This window comes from Schistocerca americana, chromosome 3, assembly GCF_021461395.2.
Source record: "Schistocerca americana isolate TAMUIC-IGC-003095 chromosome 3, iqSchAmer2.1, whole genome shotgun sequence".
NCBI lineage: Eukaryota > Metazoa > Arthropoda > Insecta > Orthoptera > Acrididae > Schistocerca > Schistocerca americana.
The window spans coordinates 751237738-751259347 of NC_060121.1; the positions used below are offsets into that span (position 1 = coordinate 751237738).

General features: G+C 38.7%; 1 protein-coding gene across 1 annotated transcript in view; it reads right to left on the reverse strand.

Annotated features, from left to right (window-relative positions):
• Nucleotides 1-21610, reverse strand: part of LOC124606721 (drebrin-like protein) — a 205742-nt gene that overhangs the window by 9522 nt on the left and 174610 nt on the right. The window contains exon 10 of the mRNA XM_047138751.1: nt 10726-10815. Within this exon, the coding sequence (XP_046994707.1) occupies nt 10726-10815 (90 nt within the window). The remainder of the gene's footprint in view (nt 1-10725; nt 10816-21610) is intronic.

The window sequence follows — 21610 nt, forward strand, 5'->3', positions numbered from 1 at the left end:
AGAAGCACTGAGAAATCTCACACAACAATTCATATAACATTATTAGTGACTTAGGTGAAGTATTCATGCATCAATTATCTATTACTCACCATATAGCAGAAATGCTGAGTCGCAGATATGTACAACAAAAAGACTGTCACAAATAAAGCTTTCAGCCATTAAGGCCTTTGTCAACATTATAGTGTCTCACTGAGGCCTTTACAGACTTTAATTATCCTCCCAACCTTGTACAAAAACAAATCTCCCATGCCTTATCTTTCCAGTCTCCCACCACCTCCCGAAGTCCCACTGCCCGGCCGCAAACGAGCATTCCCCTCGTAACTCAGTACCACTCAGAATTACATTCTTTGCAGGGTTTTGACTACCTTTCTTCATGCCCTGAAATGAGAAATGTCCTGCCCACTATCCTTCCCACCCCTCCCACAGTGGTAGTCCACTGTCCACCGAACCTACACAATATATTGTCCATCCTTACACATCCCCTGCTCCCAATCCCTCACCTCATCGCTTATACCACTGTAATAGACCTAGATGCAAGACCTGTCTCATACATCCTCCCACCGTTACCCACTCCAGTATGGTCATTAACATCACCTATCCCGTCAAAGGCAGACTACCTGTGAAACCACTCATGTGATCCACAAACTAAGCTACAACCACTGTACTGCATTCTATGTGGGCACGACAACCAACAAGCTGTCTGTCTGCATGAATGGCCACTGACAAACTGTGGCCAAGAAACAAGTGGACCGCCCTGTTGCCGAACATGCTTCCACACATGACATCCTTCATTTCAATGACTGCTTCACAGCCTGTGCCATATGGATCCTTCGAACCCAACACCAGATTTTCTTAATTGCGCAGGTGGGAACTCTTCCTAGTCAGTCACTGCCCTCACCCATCCAGCCTCTTTCCTGTTCCCACTCCAGCACTAGACAGCCATCATTCCACTGTCACACTCAGTCTTTTTACTTCTCTCCTTTTTCGCTATTTCTCTCTGCCCCCCTTTTCCCACCTCTCTCCTGCCATCCATCCAACCTGCAGCACTTCACTGTCTGTTAGCCACACCATACTATCCCTCCACCTCCCTGTCCCAGCCTCCTCCTTAACCCCACCCAGTCGCCACTCCCATCATGCGCTGGTGTTGCTACTACACGCAGTGTGGTTTCAGTTGCCTGAGACTGCCGTTGTCTCTGTGAGTTGTGTGTGTGTGTGTGTGTGTGTGTGTGTGTGTGTGTGTGTGTGTGTGCGCACACGTCTATTGCTTTAATTTGTAGAAGTACTGTCACATCTATCAAAAATTCAAAGACACTAATTTTCAAGACTAACTGTGTCGGGTTAGAAATCTGTATGGGGCCAGGAGAAATTATTTTATACTTTTTAGTCTGTTTTAAAAATGGCTTATATTTAAAAAATTATTTACATAATTAATTGTTTATAAAGTTTAATTATCTATCATGTATTATTCTTTCAGTTATTCTTGAGAATACACGTAATAGTGATACTAACGTTAAACTTGTCACCTTCTTTTATTAACTGGTATTACTGTTGATAATTTAAGCCTGTTTGAAACACACTTGTTGCAAAGACTTATTGATTACGTCAACAAGTTGGGATACCATCAAATCCACAAGTAGTTTTACTCTCCAGTTTACTGATAACCCTTTGTATTTCTTTGGGTGTTACTGGATATGAGCACATTATTATTTAACTTACTGTAATTTCTCCCTTTGTGCCTGGATTACATTTACATGTGATCAGGTTTTGAGCTACATTAATACAATGATCATTAAATATTAGAAGTGGGTCATCAACAATTTAATTTGTGTGTTATATGGTAAATTTATTACTTGCTTTATTATGTTTGCCCCTATGATTATATTGTGCAACAATGAAAATGTAAATCGAATGAAAATAGCCAAGACCTATCAATTCTAATGTGCTGATCACGAATATCACAAAGACAATTCAAAATTAGGTCTAGTTTTCATTTCACACTATTTTATTATGGTGAGAGAATTATTTACGGATTTTTATGTTAAGTTTAAAATCAAATGTTATAATTGTTTGTCAAAGTCATAATAACTAGTAACAAATGATTATACTATTGTCCCTGGTCTTACTTGTGTGCAATATTTTGGATATAAATATTTTGATACCAATTTTAGTGATCTTTTTGTTTCCCTCCTCTTCAACTTCAGTGACTTTATTAATGCATGTAATAATTTTTGCACATTTGTTTCCAGATTCATTACCAGTTGTTCAAGCTGACTGCTACCGAAGTGAACAAAAATGCCACGAGTTTGTGTTAACAGAGCTGACACATTTTGCTATGCATGTGGTGAAGTGGCATTTGCTTCACAGAAACAGCAAGTAACTCCAATGATTAAAAAGCTTACAGTTGTTATTTTGGGTGCAAAATAGGTGATCAAGATAAACCTGGGCACCACATGTGATCTGCAACACTTGTGCCAGCAACCTCAGGAACTGGACAGATGGGAAAGGATGTTCAATGCCCTTTGCAATGCCACGATCTGGCATGAGCCAACTAACCATGTCAGTGACTGATCCTTTTGTATGGTTCCTCCTATCAAGAAAGGAATATCTAAGAAGAAGACGTGGACAGTGATCTATTCTAAATTCAATGTGCCATATGCCTAGTGCTACAGGGGATAGGATTGCCAATACCTGAACCACCAACAGAGTACAAGATTCTGATGGGGATTCTGAATGTCATGAACCATGTACATCACAAGATCCAGTGTTTCTTCCACATATATCATCAACTGGTGATCTACAAAAACTATCTCAAAATGAGTTAAGTGATCTCATTAGAGATGTGGAGTTCTCTAAAGCTAAGGCTGATCTCTAAAGCTAAGGCTGAGATTTTAGCATCAAGATTGCAGCAGTGCTACTTTCTGGAAAGCAATGTAAGTGTTTAATTCTACCACAAAAGAGAGCAACAATTCACTCCTTTTTTTAACATGCAAGATAGTCTTGCAGCATGTGCAGACATAAATGGTCTAGTAAGACTCTCAGAATTAATTACAACCCTGATGAGTGGAGACTCTTTATTGATTCAGCAAAGCTGAGCTTAAAAGGAGTGCTGTTACATATTGGTATGAGTTTTCTTCTATTCCAGTTGGGCACAGTGTGTGTATGAAAGAGTCTTACCAAAACATGAAAATTTTACTACAAGCCATCAAGTATAATGACTCTCAATGGTGATTTATGGTGACTTGGAAGTAGTTGCACTGCTATTAAGTATGCAGTTAAATATTGCTGCCTTCTCTGTGAATGGGATAGCTGAGCTCGTGCATCTCATTATAATAAACATGAATGGCCCATGAACAAAATATGTAATTGTATATACTCTACATATGGACATTTAACATTTGCAGTCCTTTATATACATTTGTGACTAGTTAATTTCTATATTTTCTTTTGTACTTTACATAGATCTGTTACAAAGTGGGCTTACAAAGTATTTTCATTCATGTAATATTATCTTGATATTTCCATAGTATTTTACTTTTGTACTTCCAGAATGGCACTAAAATATATCAATGCATAACACACAACATAATTCACATAATTATTCACTTAAAATTTGTTATGCTGAACCTTAGGACATGAACGCATATTTAGTTAGTGAAAACAAAGATGATGTGACTTACCATACGAAAGCACTGGCAGGTCGATAGAAACACAAACAGACTCATACATACACACAAAATTCAAGCTTTCGCAACAAACTGTTGCCTCATCAGGAAAGAGGGAAGGAGAGGGAAAGACGAAAGGAAGTGGGTTTTAAGGGAGAGGGTAAGGAGTCATTCCAATCCCGGGAGCGGAAAGACTTACCTTAGGGGGAAAAAAGGATGGGTATACACTCACACACATATCCATCCACACATATACAGACACAAGCAGACATATTTAAAGACAAAGAGTTTGGGCAGAGATGTCAGTCGAGGCGGAAGTGCAGAGGCAAAGATGATGTTGAATGACAGGTGAGGTATGAGTGGCGGCAACTTGAAATTAGCGGAGATTGAGGCCTGGTGGGTAACGGGAAGAGAGGGTATATTGAAGAGCAAGTTCCCATCTCCGGAGTTCGGATAAGTTGGTGTTGGTGGGAAGTATCCAGATACCCCGGACGGTGTAACACTGTGCCAAGATGTGCTGGCCGTGCACCAAGGCATGTTTAGCCACAGGGTGATCCTCATTACCAACAAACACTGTCTGCCTGTGTCCATTCATGGGAATGGACAGTTTGTTGCTGGTCATTCCCACATAGAATGCATCACAGTGTAGGCAGGTCAGTTGGTAAATCAAGTGGGTGCTTTCACATGTGGCTCTGCCTTTGATCGTGTACACCTTCCGGGTTACAGGACTGGAGTAGGTGGTGGTGGGAGGGTGCATGGGACAGGTTTTACACCGGGGGCGGTTACAAGGATAGGAGCCAGAGGGTAGGGAAGGTGGTTTGGGGATTTCATAGGGATGAACTAACAGGTTACTAAGGTTAGGTGGACGGTGGAAAGACACTCTTGGTGGAGTGGGGAGGATTTCATGAAGGATGGATCTCATTTCAGGGCAGGATTTGAGGAAGTCGTATCCCTGCTGGAGAGCCACATTCAGAGTCTGGTCCAGTCCCAGAAAGTATCCTGTCACAAGTGGGGCACTTTTGTGGTTCTTCTGTGGGGGATTCTGGGTTTGAGGGGATGAGGAAGTGGCTCTGGTTATTTGCTTCTGTACCAAGTCGGGAGGGTAGTTGTCAGGTTGTTGGTGTAATGGTTCAGGGATTCCGGACTGGAGCAGATTCGTTTGCCGCGAAGACCTAGGCTGTAGGGAAGGGACCGTTTGATGTGGAATGGGTGGTAGCTGTCATAATGGAGGTACTGTTGCTTGTTGGTGGGTTTGATGTGGACGGACGTGTAAAGCTGGCCATTGGACAGGTGGAGGTCAACGTCAAGGAAAGTGGCATGGGATTTGGAGTAGGACCAGGTGAATCTGATGGAACCAAAGAAGTTGAGGTTGGAGAGGAAATTCTGGAGTTCTTCTTCACTGTGAGTCCAGATCATGAAGATGTAATCAATAAATCTGTACCAAACTTTGGGTTGGCAGGCCTGGGTAACCAAGAAGGCTTCCTCTAAGCGACCCATGAATAGGTAGGCGTACGAGGGGGCCATCCTGGTACCCATGGCTGTTCCCTTTAATTGTTGGTATGTCTGGCCTTCAAAAGTGAAGAAGTTGTGGGTCAGGATGAAGCTGGCTAAGGTGATGAGGAAAGAGGTTTTAGGTAGGGTGGCAGGTGATCGGCGTGAAAGGAAATGCTCCATCGCAGCGAGGCCCTGGACGTGCGGAATATTTGTGTATAAGGAAGTGGCATCAATGGTTACAAGGATGGTTTCCGGGGTAACACATTGGGTAAGGATTCCAGGCGTTCGAGAAAGTGGTTGGTGTCTTTGATGAAGGATGGGAGACTGCATGTAATGGGTTGAAGGTGTTGATCAAGTATTTATGCTATTTAAAAACAAGGATATGTTGAATTTTACATCTACAGAACTATTTGTTTGCTTGTTCCAATTTACATTTTTAAGGTGAGATTAAAGACGTTAATGCTGTCTTCATTATTAATCAACCTTATATATTTGCTATTGTTAAATTTCTTGGGTGATTTCTCTTAAATCAGTTTAACTGCCTGATGATCTGAGATAACTGTATCAATGGCCTCACCTTTACAGACACATTTTTATTTACCAATTTTTGGGTCAATTTTTGGGTCAATTGTAGTTTCATTTCTGCTGCCAGGCCTGGTGGCATCTTGTATTCATGTATCCACACTGTATGTTCTATGCACATCAACAAGATGTTGCTCTTTTGTTCAGTTATCCCTGAAATTAACAATGAAATCCCCACTGTTTAAGAGGTTTCCCAGGTTGTCAGACAACACTTTACGATTTCCTTTTTTTCCACACTGCTCTCATTTTTCTGCTGTATGGGCTCTCTTTCTTTCCTCTGTCCATTTTGTTTCTGCTTTCTTTGGAGCTTTGTTCTCTGACTTGACTTCCCATCTGTCAACTTTCTGCTTAAATACCTTTCTGTCCAAAATGTCTTAATAATTTATGGGAGCTTTTTGTAGGTTCTTTTTGATCTCTAGTATCAAGGGTAGAGTTTTAAGTCCTTCTATGTATTTAAAAATTTTGTGTGTAAGTCTTGTTTTGGAAAGCCTAGAGATGTGCACATATAATTTTAATCACCTTTTTCAAATGTCTGCTGTAAGATTGGACAATTTCCCAGTTGGTCGACAAGATTGTAGTCTATAGCCCTCTTCTGTTTTCTTTGGCCCTTGTATCTTTCTGATGATTTTACGTTTTTCCTTTAATAAGTTCTGTAGGTCACCTTTTATGTGGACTGTCAGGGTTCCACTGGCATACAGGACTTCAGGTTTTAATACCGTATTATAGTGCCTAATTTTAGTTTTTTTTGGACAAGCACTTTTTATTGTACACCTTGTAGGTTCTTCCATAGTCTCTCTTTAGTTTTTGGAGGCAAATGCTTTTTGCTATTTTGTCTCGGCCCATAGGTTCAAGGACTTCAACTAAGTATTTGAAAAATGGGCTCTATTGATATGAGCGTATTTTGTAGCGAAGTTTTGGGTGTCAGTTCATGTGGCGATGAACTCAGACTTCAGGAAAGACATTCACAGACTAACTTTCTCTGTGCATTCTTTAAGGGTTTCAACCTGTTCGATTGCTGTTATCATATGCTAGTAAGGCTAAGACGTCAGCAAAAGCTAAACATGAAATTCTTATGTCATTTTTGACTCACCCCATCTGTATAGGTTTCCAGCAGTTCTTATTCTTCAATTCCTTTTCCCATTCGTGGATGACCATGTCCAGCACAAGGTTGAATAGGAGAGGAGATAGACCACCACCTTGTCAAATGCCAGTTTTGATCAGGAAGGGCTCAGATATTTCACACATGAATTTCAACTTGGAGGTAGTATCGGTCAATGTTTCTTTGATGAGGTTAAGGGTTTCTGGATCTAACCCTTGTTCTTCAAGAATATCAAAAAGTGCTTTTTGGTCAATTGAGTCGTATACCTTTTTAAAGTCAAAAAACATGCAAATTATTGGGCTGCTTCTGACTGCTTTATATATTAGCACGGTCTTTAGACTGAAAGTTTATTCTGTGCAGGATATACTGGGGCAAAAGCCACCTTGGTATTCACCAATTTTGTTTTCCAGTTGTATAGGGACATGTCTCGGTAATTATTTACGTCAGATTTGTCTCCTTTTTTGTGTAATGCATAAGTAAGTGCACATTTCCATTCCTGGGATAATTTTTCTGTCTCCAAAATATCTGCAATGATTTGGGTTAACACTCTGAGTTTTCAGTAGCTCAGCAATAAACCCATCTTCACCAGATGTTCTATTGTTTTGTTATTTAATTTAATAATGTGTTTGTGAATTTCTTCTTGTATTGGTGGAGATGATTCAGGGTGCTTGTAAGCAGATTCTTTTTTAGAGAATCTCAAAGGTGGTTCCGGACAATTAAGGAGTGTTGAAATATATTGTGCCAGTTCCTTAGAGTTTTCCTGGTTAGTGAGTGCAAGTTTTCTGTCAGATTTCTTTAAACATAAATTTTGTGGGCTGTATCCATGAACTTTTTCTGCAAAAGTTCTGTAAAAATCTTGTGTATTGTAGTTGTGGAAGTTTTCTTTGATTATGTTCAGTTTTTTTTTTTTTAAGTAGTTTTTTTTTGTCTGCCTAGTGATTTTCACCGCTTGTTTCCTAGTTTCATAGAAGTATTGAGGATTTTCCGGTGTTTTCTTTAAGCTTTATCACACACTGTATCACACCATGTATGTTTTGTGTGGTTTTTTTTTATGTTCAGGGGGACTAAATCTTTAGCCTTCTGGATTATTTTACTGTGAAATTTTTCCTAAGTATCCGTCTGGACTTTTTACAGTTCTTCTCCAAACTTAGTTTCTTTGATTCTTCTTGTGTCAAATTTCTGCTGGTGCATTCTCTTTGGGGTAAATTTCATTTTTATCCATGTTAGATAGTGATCTGAATCTATGTTTGCACCTCTACGGGCTTGTGTGTCACGAACTTACTTCTGTAGAGGATACAAGATGGCAACATGATTAATCTAATATTCACCGAGATCTGTTATTGGGGATCTAAAGGTGTATTTCTTGTTAGTGCACAGTGTGTGTATTGTCATAAGGTGGCTGCTTATGGGGCACACATCTCCTATGGAGTCTGTTGTATTTTTATGTATGACAACAGCCATTCCCAGAAGCGGAGCACCTTTAGCAATACAATTTTCTGTTTTACATACAGAGATGTGGTAATTTCCATAATCTACTGTGGCTTCATCTGTGAATCGTGTTTCTTGAAGGGCTAAAATCTTAATTTTTTGTCACTCTAACTCCTGTACTAAACTCCTGTACTAGATCGTGTAATTTTCCCAGTTGAATTAGAGTGTTGATATTAAATGTGCCTATATAAGTGATGGTCTTGGATGGAAGTCTGCCAGAGCACTCAGACTTTCTCTGTGTCCGTGACTGCCCAGGCCCCCCAGACTCCGAAGACCCAGCTGCCGCCTGTTGATGGGTGGATTGAGTACCACCTGGAATAATATTGTTATTACTTTCATGAATTATGATAGCTTGTAATTGTTTGTCCAATGTTTTCACTGGGTTATTAGAACCAGGGATTGTTAGTTCTTGGAGTAATTATTTCTGTTGGTTCACATCAACAATACTTAAAATCTTTTTCAATATGTTTGACATTGTTAAACCTTATTTCCTTTGATTTAATACCTGTTCATACATATACACATGACACACCTTCTCCGTACATTTCCCTTCAAAAGCTGATAATCACCTGAATAGTCCGAAATTCCGGAAGTACATTTTTTTATATTTCTGGAAGCCAATGTTCAGTTACACATTAGGCTTGAACCTCCTCCTATGTATCGTTCAGAAGGACCTCTAGCTCGTGTAAATTACAGGTCATGCCCTCTATATTATGACATAGCAGAGTTGGAGAATTATTAAGTTCTATATGAGGTATATTTTTTTCTTTATTAATTCTTTGATGTAAAAAGTCTTATTTTCTTCTAATGTCTTGATCTGCACACCCAGGGAGTCCTGGACTACTACTCTGTATTCTTCTGCAGTGGATTGAGCCATAACAAATCTTGTATGTGTTGTTTAGCAGCTGTCCTCTGCCTCACCGTGCTGCTCTTCTTCTTCTTCTTCTTCTTCTGTCTTTTTCTGGTAATGGTTTTTCTTCAGTTTCTTTACATAGAGATAATTTTTTGGACTGACACTCTGTCAGTTACTTGGGTCAAAGAAGAAGCATTTACTGATAATTCTTTTTGTTGTGACTTTGCCAGACTGTGAGCATTCATTTTTTATAGCAGTCCGTTTTTCGTGTTGCAGCCAGTTCACAGAGATTAATGACAGAGTGAGGGCTATACCACAGCTGAATAATGTTCCTACAAAGATTTTCTTTCCTTTCATAACAAGATGCAGCCCATGCCTCATATCCCACTCTCCCCCTTAAAAACAAATTAACTGCCACAACCTTAGCAAAATTGCGCTGGATGGCACAAACTTGTTTGTTTTATATAGCCTACTGTACTGGCTTGCATTGTCAATTCTGCAGTGTGATATGTGCAGAATCACTTTTGTATTAGTTGTTTGCAAAAGTTGCTTGGAAACTGCTGAAATTTGTATCTATGTCATCTGTTCCTACATGTTTTAAAGGATTAACTGTCCTCATCATTTATGAACTGTTTGGTAATGCATTATTTACTTTTGGAGTTTTCGTAGTTCATTACAAAGAGTACTTCAGTGTTTATTGAGCTCTAAATTTACACTACTTTCACACTTTTTTCCAGTTTTCCACTTTCTGTGGACTGTTTTAGTACAGTTCATTTATCCAAAGACGTTGAGTTTTCTTGAGTTAATTTCATTGTACCGTATATTGCTAAGACATCAGCTCACATTTTTTCATATATAAGTTAAGCTATATTAATTTTTATTGCACTTATCGTAAGTCACAAATTAATACCACATTTATTTAGCTTGGATATTTCACCTTTACATTTTATACGTGATTTCTTGTTTTACCATCTAAATTTACCCTTTTTTGAGGAAATACATTATAAGATTTTGTACTGGCCACTATGGTGATTCGACTATACATATCTATATCTGTACATACTATAAATTGAAGTCCCCCACCACATTTTTCTATCTGTATGTGAGGGCTAATCTCAGGAGGAACTACTGTAGCTATTTTGATAGTTTTCATGCATACATTGACAGATTCACAAGGAGGTTTGCATGTGTAATTTATTGTCACAATGTCAGACATGTCAGCTGTTCATAAATACTTAGTGCTACCCATGTGAAGCCAAGGCAGGTTGCTAGTTATAACTATTTTAAAAACACTATTTGTATATAATTCCCAGGAAATAAGCCACAAACAAATACTTATATGATAACACTTAATTCTGTTTCAAGCAGTCACCAAACTAACAGCAACCAATCGTTATTACTTTAGTGAATTATAGAACAGTCACATGACTATTGTGATGTATTGTTGTTAAGAGGAAATTCATTTTAGAAAGCACTAAGTTTTAAACAATTCCCTTTTAAATTATACCATGACATGGATAGGAAAAAAATACATTCATACAACTTACCAGCTTGGTAATCATACAGAGCTCGAGCTCTGAGTCCAACATCATCACTCAACAAAACTTCTTGCTCTGGTTCTATATCACTGTGGTGGACTGCAACGTGACAAAAAATTTGTGTGACCACCAATACAAAATTAAATACATAAACAAACAAATGAAACTGTTAAACTGTTTGCTCTACTGCTTTACTGAAGTTATATTTCACATTTGGTTAGTATTATAAATATTGCACACATTCTCCCTTCCATTTATCATTGTAAGGGAACTTGATGTAAAATTCGTTCTGATGAAACGATACTATGAAGAGATTACAGAGCAACCAATAGTAACTGTATGTAAAGTGTATCACTATTTATGTAGGTTACCATCATGTTAAAAACATAAAGGGCTTTAAATTCTCATAGTTGGAAGTGTTGTAAATTAACATAACATTCTTGCGAATATCTCTCAACATCTTTACTTTTTTCCTTCTTCTTCTTCTTCTTCTTCTTCTTCTTCTTCTATCCCTCCCTAAATCCTTCCAGCTTGATCTGTTTCAGTTCTAAATGGGATTCCAAGTTAACAACCCTCAACTTACTCTTATATAATATACAGTATAGATGATCTGATTTTGTCCATTATACATGGTTCTGTGAAAGCCTGCGACTGTGAAAACAGTGGGTTTGTTTACAAATAACTTTTCTGCTACCAGTCACAATTTTCTTTTATTCATATTGCACACGAAGTGTTTTGGGAAATGATTCCCATTTTCAAGTATGTTTTCTCTTTGTACTATGCCATTTTCATGTACAAAGCAAAAACATTACATAAAAATGGCATAGTACAAAGAGAAACCACACTTGAAAATGGGAATCATTTCCCAAAATGCGTCATGTATAATATGAATAAAAAAAAATTATGACTCTTAGCAGAAAAGTTATTTACCCACAATATGATCAAACAGTCAAACTCCAGATAGGAATACCAACTTTGTAGAAAAAGATCGATTGCTACTTGCTGTAAAGGAGACATGTTGAGTTGCAAATAGGCAAAATTAAAAGACATTTACATAACGCTTTCAGCTGCAGCCTTCATCAGCAAAATGGAAACACACACCACTTATATACACAAACGAGCACACCTCATGCACACATGACCGCCAACTCCAGCATCTTGGGTCAGATTACAACTACCACATGGGATGCAAGCAGAAATGTGGAGTGGGTGCGGAAGGGGAAGGGATAATACTGTACGGGTGGGGAGAGAGATGAACACTGTCTGACGGAGTGTGCAGTGACTATAACACCAACAGGCATGGCATCAGGATGCAGTGGGGCAGGGAGGTGGTGAAAAAGGAAGACGAGCAGGGAAGGATGGGCAGATGCATTGGCAGAGTGACAAACAAAGAGGGTGGGAGATGTGAATGGGGATGAGACAATACGACAGAAAGTGTGGAACTGTTGGATGGAGGGTGTGGGGACAGTATGTTACCATAGGTTGAGGCTGGGGTAATTACAGGGGCAGAGAATGTGTTGTAAGGATAACTCCCATCAGTGCAATTCAGAAAAGCTGGTTGTAGGAGAGGATCCAGATGGCATGGGTAGTGAAGCAGCCATTGAAATCAACCTATGGTAACGTACTGTCCCCTCACCCTCCACCCAACAGTTTTCACTCCCTCTGTCTTGTCACCTCTTCCCCATTCTCATCTCACACCCTCTTTGTTTGCCTAAATGGCTTGTACCATTTCAAGTTCTATCTCGAAGAATAATTCCATCCCAACACTTCATTATGGAGAGTGGTTTGCTTTTTGTAGCACTGAACTTAATTTAATATCATCTGATAAGAATGTAATACATTGCTGGCATGTGATAAATGATGCACACTGCTAACTGGGTAATTAACAAAGATTTATAAAAATAAATAAATAAATAAAATAAAAGCTTTTGATGCACTTCTACTTTGTTCACATTCCGAACAAAATGTGAGAGGAAAAATAATGTCCAAAATAAAAGAAATATAATAACCAGATAGTCACCCAACATTTATTCATCATAAATGTGGAATCAAACTTCAAGTGAAACTGTGCACCTAACATGACACCTAATGGGATTTCATATATTCTGCTTATGGCTTTTGCTGTTATTTATACTCTTCCTGCATTCTGAATTGTACTGGAAGGAATATATAGAACGGCTATTCAAGGGAAATGAACTTTAAGACAATATTACAGAAAGGGAAAAAGGAAGTAACTGAAAATGAGATAGGAGATATGATGAAATGAAATGAAATGATTGTATGGCATTGTTGGACAGGATCTCCAAGTTGGGTTCAGCTGCCAAGTGCAAGGTTTATTTCAGTTAGTGCCACATTGGGAGACTTTGGGCCGATGATAAGGATGAAATGATGATGACAACACAACTCCCAGTCCCCGAGTGGAGAAAATCTCCAATCTGGCTGGGAATCAAACCCAGACCCAGTGCATGGGAGGCAAGCAAGTTACCACCCAGCTAAGCAGGCGGATGGGAGATATGATAGTATGAGAAGATTTGCCTGCACTCTGTTAGGAAGAGACAGGTGAGGTGCAATGGTGAGCCATGGAGAGTGGCAGCCGTAACTGGAGTAGAATATCATGATTAAAACACAGTCTGTTGTCATTAACAGCAATAAACTGTGTATTGTTTGGTTGGGTATGCTCAGAGCTGTAATGGAATCTATGTGATGGCTGGGCTTCTGAACAGTTTAATTTTGGTGATGTGCAAATAAATGGGCAGACTGCATGACTGAGTTGATATTTGACCTGCTGTCCATTGCTGTTTCTGACAATTTATGTTCTTAATATTACATTAATCTGACAAGCACCATTTCATTCCATTTACAGAAACAGGTAAAGTTTATTATGGTGTATTTTGACAGACTAGCGATGAATGAGACAACAGAGTGTTGGCACCAGAGAGAGAGGGGTATGAAGTTGCAGCATGCACATCTCTGCTATCACACTGTCAACTGTCAACCAACATCTCATTACTCTTACAGACAAACGTTACTAAAGTGTGTTACACAGATTAAAATCAGTTTTCAATTTATCTTTCAGGATTTCTCCTCCAGTTTACAGCTCAAAATTAAAATTACATTTGTGCTGTTAAGCGTTATTTCAGTGTCAGAACTTAACAAAATTGTCACAGGACACAGTGTGTTGACATAACATTTAAGCTGAGGCCACTAGTCTTCTACTAACTGAAATGTGATTGCAAGCAGCAACAGCAATCTCAGACAGTCTCTCTCATAGATGCTATCTACTAGAAAATAACAGAGTAATTAGTCCAGGATAGAAACAGTCTGCTTAGGGTTGGATTAAATGGAAAGATATGTGCCACTTTAGTGGTAACAATGTAGGTGGTGTTTTGCTACAGAACCTCTATGGGGTATGTGCATTAAGGAGATTTCAGATATTAAAAGCTCATTGACAAGGTGGGAGAAGGTACCAGCTGTGCATTGGAAATCATTATACAACACATAGCTGAATGACAGTCTCTTCAAGTATTCACAAAAACAGTCTTACCTGAACTGCAGTGGTAAATTGGAATCGTACTGTTTTAGTAGTAGTTATGCAGAAACAAAGAGATCGACACAGCTAGACTACTGTGGAAAGCAGCATCAAACTTGTCTATGGACTGAAGACCACAAAAATTACAAAAATAGCAACAACCACACCAACTGGAATCAGCTGCTACATCAACTATGTCAAGCTGTCCATATCATACTTTCTTATAAAGGCTGTTACCTTTTAAATAAAATACACAAGTGTGTTCATGAGGAAAAATGTATAAAAGAGATGAATGTACATACATCATGATCAGCTGGCTACTATTTTACCTTCAGGAGAAGCAGCTCACACCACAGGGAGCTCCTTGACAAGAAGATAAATTGTTCTAGATGGTGTCGAAAATTGCTATTTGAAGAGCAGTCAAGGTTGTATAGACGTGTGCTCTAACAAGAAGGGTATTAAGGCAGAAAACATTTTACGCAAATTAGATTTCTCACTAATGGTACAGTTTCTATCTCACTCATCTATCCTCTTTGCTCCACATGACTTTGCTCCATCTGTCTATGCCTCCATAAAAAGATACTGTTTAACCTGTAGGGTGACTGTCAGTTGTTGTGGCTATATACGTTTGAGCTAAAGAGAATTTATGAGTAAAATATCCAAAATAATGAACATCATACTGGGCACATAGGATGCAGTGTACTTCGAGCATTACTGAGCACCTCCATGTTTCATAATACATGTGAGGCAACAATCAGTGGACTGGTCATGTTAGCAAAATTATCTGGTCATCAAGATATCCATACTAACACCATTACAGTATAATTTTGTTCATGGGATTTGGATAGACAAAGAAGCGTAAAGAAAGGAGAAAGGAAGTGGAAATGAGAGATGAACTCTTAGGTTGTGTCATGGACATATCCAAACTCATAAATATTTAGTAAAACAAACAAAATACATGCTCCCTTGGAGTGTAAAAGTTAATTGAATTTGACGGAGGACATTTTGAAAATTTGTTTAAAACATATTTAAACTCTTGCAAATTTGCACCAGTATAAATAAATAGTAAAGACACAAAATAAGTAGCTGAATTACAATAAACATTTACAAGAGTTTATCACAGGAAATATAGGGAATTGAGCATATCTTTATAAGGGAACAGAATTTTGATTGCTGTAAATTAGAATTTCTGTTTCTTATGTAATGCTGTTCCTGCCTTACATAAAAGTTTGCAACAGCATGTTAGCAGTTAGCAGCATGTTCCATAGATCATTTTGCATGATAGATCATGATATGGAACGAGTCATTGTACATTCACATCACAAATTAATTTGTACTTATGGTTATGTTCTGAATTTCTAACTTCTCTCTCTCTCTCTCTCTCTCTCTCTCTTAACCCCAAAGATGTGAATTAGTAATTCCTACCCACCACCTTTTACAAAGTATAACAATAAAAAAATTCCTACCCACCACCTTTTACAAAGTATAACAATAAAAGTTTGTCTACAGAATAGAAGCAGTTGTCAAGGAGAAACATTATCAATTTTGTTATCAAATTTTACTTTGCTGTCTATCGGACATTTTATATCACTGAGTAAATGATCAAAAACTTTTGTTGCAGCATTGTGCACTGTGCTAAGGACAACCTTCTTTCTGGTACTGTTATTATGTTCCTTCTTGTTCCTCTTAAACTGTAGTAGATTATTTACAACAAACTTCATAATGGAATAAATATACTGTGAAGCAGAAGTCAGAATGCCCAACTCCTTAAATATACATCTACAAGATGATCGTGGGTGAGCACCACAACTCACTCTCACAGCATGTTTTAGCACAATGAAAATTTTCTTTCTTAAAGAATGACTAACCCCAGAACATTATTCTGTATGACATTATTGAACGAAAATATCCAAAATATGTCAACTTACTGATCTCTCTCTCCCCAAGATTTGCAATGATTCTAAGTGCAAATGTGACTGAACTAAGTTGTTTTAGGAGTTTCAAAAAGTGTTTTTTTTTTACAATTTAAATTCTTATCAATATGGACCTCTGCGAATTTTTAAGTTTCCACCATATTTATTATTTCCTCACCTTGTCTATATCTACATCTATACTCTGCAAACCACTGTGAAGAGCATGGAGAGGGTGTGTTCCACTGCACCAGTTGTTAGGATTTGTTCCAGTTCCATTCACATACGGAGTGCAGCTAGAGAGATTGTTTCAATGCCTCTAAGCATGCACTAATTATTCTAATCTCATTCTCACAATCCCTGTATGAGCAATACGTGGGGGTTGTAGGGTATTCCTAGTCATCACTTAAAGCCAGTTTATGACACTTTGTTAATTGACTTTCTCAGGATAGTTTATTCCTATCTTCAAGGGCCTTCCAGGTCAGTCCCTTCAGTATCTCTGCGACACCCTCCCATGGATTAAGCAAACTTATGACCATTTATGCTGTACTCCTCTGTATACATTCAATATCCCCCATTAGTCCTACCTTGTACACTTGAGCAATAATCTAGAACCAGTTGCATGAGTGGTTTCTAAGTAATCTCCTTTGTAGACTGATTGCACTTCCCCAGTATTCTACCAATTAACCAAAGTCCACCACCTGCTTTATCTACAAGTGAACCTATGTGATGATTCTTTTTCATATCCCTACAAAGTGTTACACTCAGGTATTTGAACAAGTTGGCTGATTCCAACAGTGATTCATTGGTATTATAGTCATAGTATACTACTTATTTTCGTTTTGTGAGGTACAAAATTTTACATTTCGGAACATTTAGAGCAAGTTACCAATCTCTGCACCTCTCTGAAATCTTATCAAGATCTGACTGAATATTTATGCAGCTTCTTTCAGATAGTACATCATTACAGATAACTATATTATCTACAAACAGCCTGTTAATATCACTGTTAATATTGTCTGCAAGGTCAGTAATATACAATATGAACAGCAAGGGTCCCTACATACTTCCCTGGGGCCTACTTGAAGTTACTTCTACATCTGACGATGACTCTCCATCTGAGATATCATGCTGTGTCCTCCATACTAAAATGTCCTCAATCCAGTCAGAAACTTCACTTGATATCTCATGTAATCATAATTTTGACGATAAGTGTAGGTGAGGTACTGAGACAAATGCTTTTTGGAAATCAAGAAATACAGCATCTACCTGGTTGCCTTGATCCAAAGCTTTCAGTGTGTCATGTGAGAAAAGAGTGGCTTGGGTTCCACATGTTTGATGTTTTCGAAATCCATACTGATTGGCATTGATGAGGTTATTTCATTCAAGATACCTCATTATGTTTGAGCTCAGAATATGTTCCAAGATTCTACAGCAAACTGAAGTCAAGAATAATGGACAGTAGTTTTGCATATAACTTCTACTACTCTTCTTGCAGACAGGTGTGACCTGTGAATCTTTCTAAGATTTTGTTCGAGATTTTTACGATAGCTTACAGTTAAAAGAGGGGGCTAACTCAGCCACAAGTTCAGTATAGAATCTGAGAGCAATTCCATCTGGACCCAGAGTTTTGTTCAGTTTTAATGATTTCAGCTATTTCTCAACACCATTAACACTAATAATTATTTCATTCATCTTTCCAGTGGCATGGGGATTCAATTGGGGTAATTCTTGTGGACTTTCTTTGTAAATGAACATTAAAAAATTTCAGCCTTTGCTTTGCTACTCTCAATGACAGTTCCTGTCTCATTTGTTAGATACTGGATACTAACTTTGGGTTCTGTGAAAGACCACTTGACAGTGTTGTTATGGTAGTCATTGAAGGCATCATGAATTGCTCTCCTGATAGCCAAATGCATTTCATTTTCCATCTCGCCATCTATAGCCTTCTGCTTTGTTTTAAACCTATTATGCAGTAGTCTCTGTTTCTTTAGAAGTTTCTTTACAGTGGCTGTTTACCATGGAGGTTCCCTCCCATTATGAACTGTTCTACTTGGTACATATGTATCAAGTGCATAGTCAACTATTTTTTTAAATTTGAGCCAGAGTTCCTCTACATGCTCCTGTCCTGTGCTGAAAGTTTCAAGTTCCTCACTGAGATATGACACTACTGATTTTTTATCTAGTTTACTGACCATGTATATCTTTCTGCTTGTTTTAGTTGTCCTTTGTACTTTCATAACCATTGTTGTGGAAACCACATCACGGTCATTGATACTAGTTTCGATGTGAACATCCTTTAAGAGGTAACAGCTATTTGTTGCTGTTAGATCCAATATATTTCCAGCATGAGTGGACTTCCTATATTTCTGTTCTATGTAGTTTTCAGTGAACGCATCCACTGACGATTACAATATGATTGGGGAATTTACGTACAAGTGGACTGAGGTTTTCTCTAAAGTTTTCAGTTACATCAGGAGATGAGTCTGGTGGGCGATAGAAGGATCCTATTATCCTTTTATGCCCATCCCTGATAACTAAGTCTTGCCCAAACAATCTCAAATGCAGCTTCAACTTCTATCTCAGTGGATTTGAGTTTCTTGTCTACTGTGACAAATACACCATCTCCATTACCTGCTTGTTTATCCTTTGGATATAAATTAAATTTTCCCCAAAAATCTCACTACTATCAATTTCAGGTTTTAACCACTTTTCATGATCACTTCTAACTCTCGCACTTTGTTGCGATTGCTTCAACAGTTTACCATTAGGCTTTTAATACTCACACCTGTGGGAGCCATTTCATTTGATCTTACAATGATACTGCTTGGACCCAAAGTTTTCCCTCAGGATATTCCAGCAACTGGAAGATACAGCAACATGACTCAAGCTCAAAATGGCCCTTCTCAGACTCCCGTTTTAGACCTCGACCATACATTAAGAGTTTTCCAACTCAGTATAGAAGGGGTAAGCCTATCAAAAAGTGAATATTTAGCAAAACTATTGTCCAACCACAGGGTGGATGTTGTCCTGCTGCAAGAGACTCACTGCAAAAATAAACAGCAGCTTCATGCCAGATGCAAGATTCCAGGGTATAGCTTGCTTAATGCAACATTTCATAGTAGTTATGGTACTGCAACATAAGCAAAAACAACATAGATGAAACTGAAACAATAAGCACAAATGTTAACAATAATATGTTCGCCTCCAAAATGAAGATTGCAGACACTGAAATTACAAACATCTATAAGCCTGCATCACGGCCTTGGATCTTGAATGAGAACATCCAACACCCAGTTGTAATCCTCAGAGATTTTAACAGCAAAAGCACCAACTGAGGATGCGATTATACCGAGAAAGATGGCCAAGACGTGTCAGAGGGTGCCGATGCTGAAGACCTCTTTCTGTTGTATGATGCCAAAGAAAAGGGCTCCTTCCACTCTGCTAGATGGAACAAGGACTATAACCCAGATCTATGTTTTGTCTCAAAGGACTCATCTGGAAGACCTCTGAAGTGCAGCAGGAAGATTCTAGACAACTTCCCACGAAGCCAGCACAGACCAGCACTCGTCAAAGTCGGCCTAGAAATGCCTGCCATCAGATCAGTCCCATTGCCACGCTGGAACTTTACCAAAGCCAACTGGTCAAAATTCACTAGTGAACTAGAACATAATATACAGTGGATCTCATCTACAATAGAAAATTATAAGCGCTTTAAGGTAGTAGTATGTGCCATCGCAAAGAAACGTATCCCAAGAGGATACAGGATGGTCTGGCTGGAATCTAAAATGTAACGAACTATATGAAGAATATAAACTCCGTGGTGACCCTGAAACCACATATGAATTACTTAATTCCCTAGACTCAGCTACAAGAGAAAAATGGATCAACCTCATGGAAAATACAAATTTTCAGCACTCCAGCCGAAAAGCATGGTCTCTTTTATGGAAACTTTGTAGCAGTACTCCTAAATTCAGTGCTAAGTGCTCGAAGATACAACCAGATTCAATAGCAAACAGATTAGTTAGTCTGACAAAAAAACCTGCTGACAATGACAAGAAAGAGGCAAAAAGAATTTGTTCAGAATTAAAATGTAGTTGTCCCAGGCTGAAGCAGTTTCTCAGTTTTCACGTGATATCACAGCTGTTGAGGTTTCATCCATGCTAAGGGAAGTAAAATCAGGAAAAGCAGCTGGACTAGATGGTATTTACCCAGAATTCTTATTACACTGTGGTCCTCAAACATATGAATATCTTGCTAAATTTTACATCATCATCTTACGCAAAGGACAGCTACCACCAATACTCAAAAGAGCTAAAATTGTTGCAATACTGAAACCTCAGAAAAGTGGAGATAATGCAGAAGATTATGGGGCTATTGCCCTCCTGAGTGTCTGCTATAAGCTGCTGGAAAGAATAATTTATAATAGAATCTCGGCTACAACCCTAGATAACATACTAATAGAGCAAGCTGGCATTACACCAAAGTGCAGTAGTACTGACCAGGTGCTGGCCCTAACAAGTCACATAGAAAGAGGGTTTCAGGATCGCAAGAAGACTGTATCTGTGTTTGTGGACCTGACATCAGCATACAACACAGTTTGGCGAAAAGCAATGATCATCAAATTCCTTAAAATAATCCCCTGGAAAAACTTGCCACCCTTCTGAGCAACATGTTGGCCAGCAGAGCAATTGAAGTGCACCTAAATGGCAAAGAAAGCAGATCTTACAAACTGAATGATGGACTACCACAACAATTGGTCCTTGCCCCATTACTGTTCAACATATACACTGCAGATTTACCAGTTACTACTGCTATAAAGTTTATATACGCTGACAACCTTGCATTGACAGCCCAGTCCAATGACTCTGCAGCAGCAGAAACCTCGCTCACAGAAGATCTTCAGAGACTCGACAAGTTCTTCAAAACCTGGAGACTGAAACCCAACATAATGAAAACAGAGGCCAGCAGCTTCCATCTGAGCAACAAACAAGCCAACTATATTCCTGAAGTTCAATATCGTGGCCACCTGCTGAAGTTCAATCCTCACCCTAAATATCTAGGAGTCACCTTGGATCGATCCTTGACCTACAGTGCACACCTAAGCAAAACATCTGCTAAAATCAAAAGCCGTAACAACATCCAACACAAACTCACAGGAACAGGCTGGGGTCTCTATGCATCTACTCTCAGAAGTACAGCACTTGGCCTAGTATACCCAGTAGCTGAATACTGCAGTCCAGTATGGCTTAACAGTGCCCATACAAAGAAGGTCATGTGACTAGAGCCTCCCGTCGGGTAGACCATTTGCCGGGTGCAAGTCTTTCAATTTGATGCCACTTCGGCAACTTACGCATCACTGGGGATGAAATGATGATGATGATTAGGACAACACAACACCCAGGAATCGAACCCGGGCCCTTAGGATTGACATTCTGTCGCGCTGACCACTCAG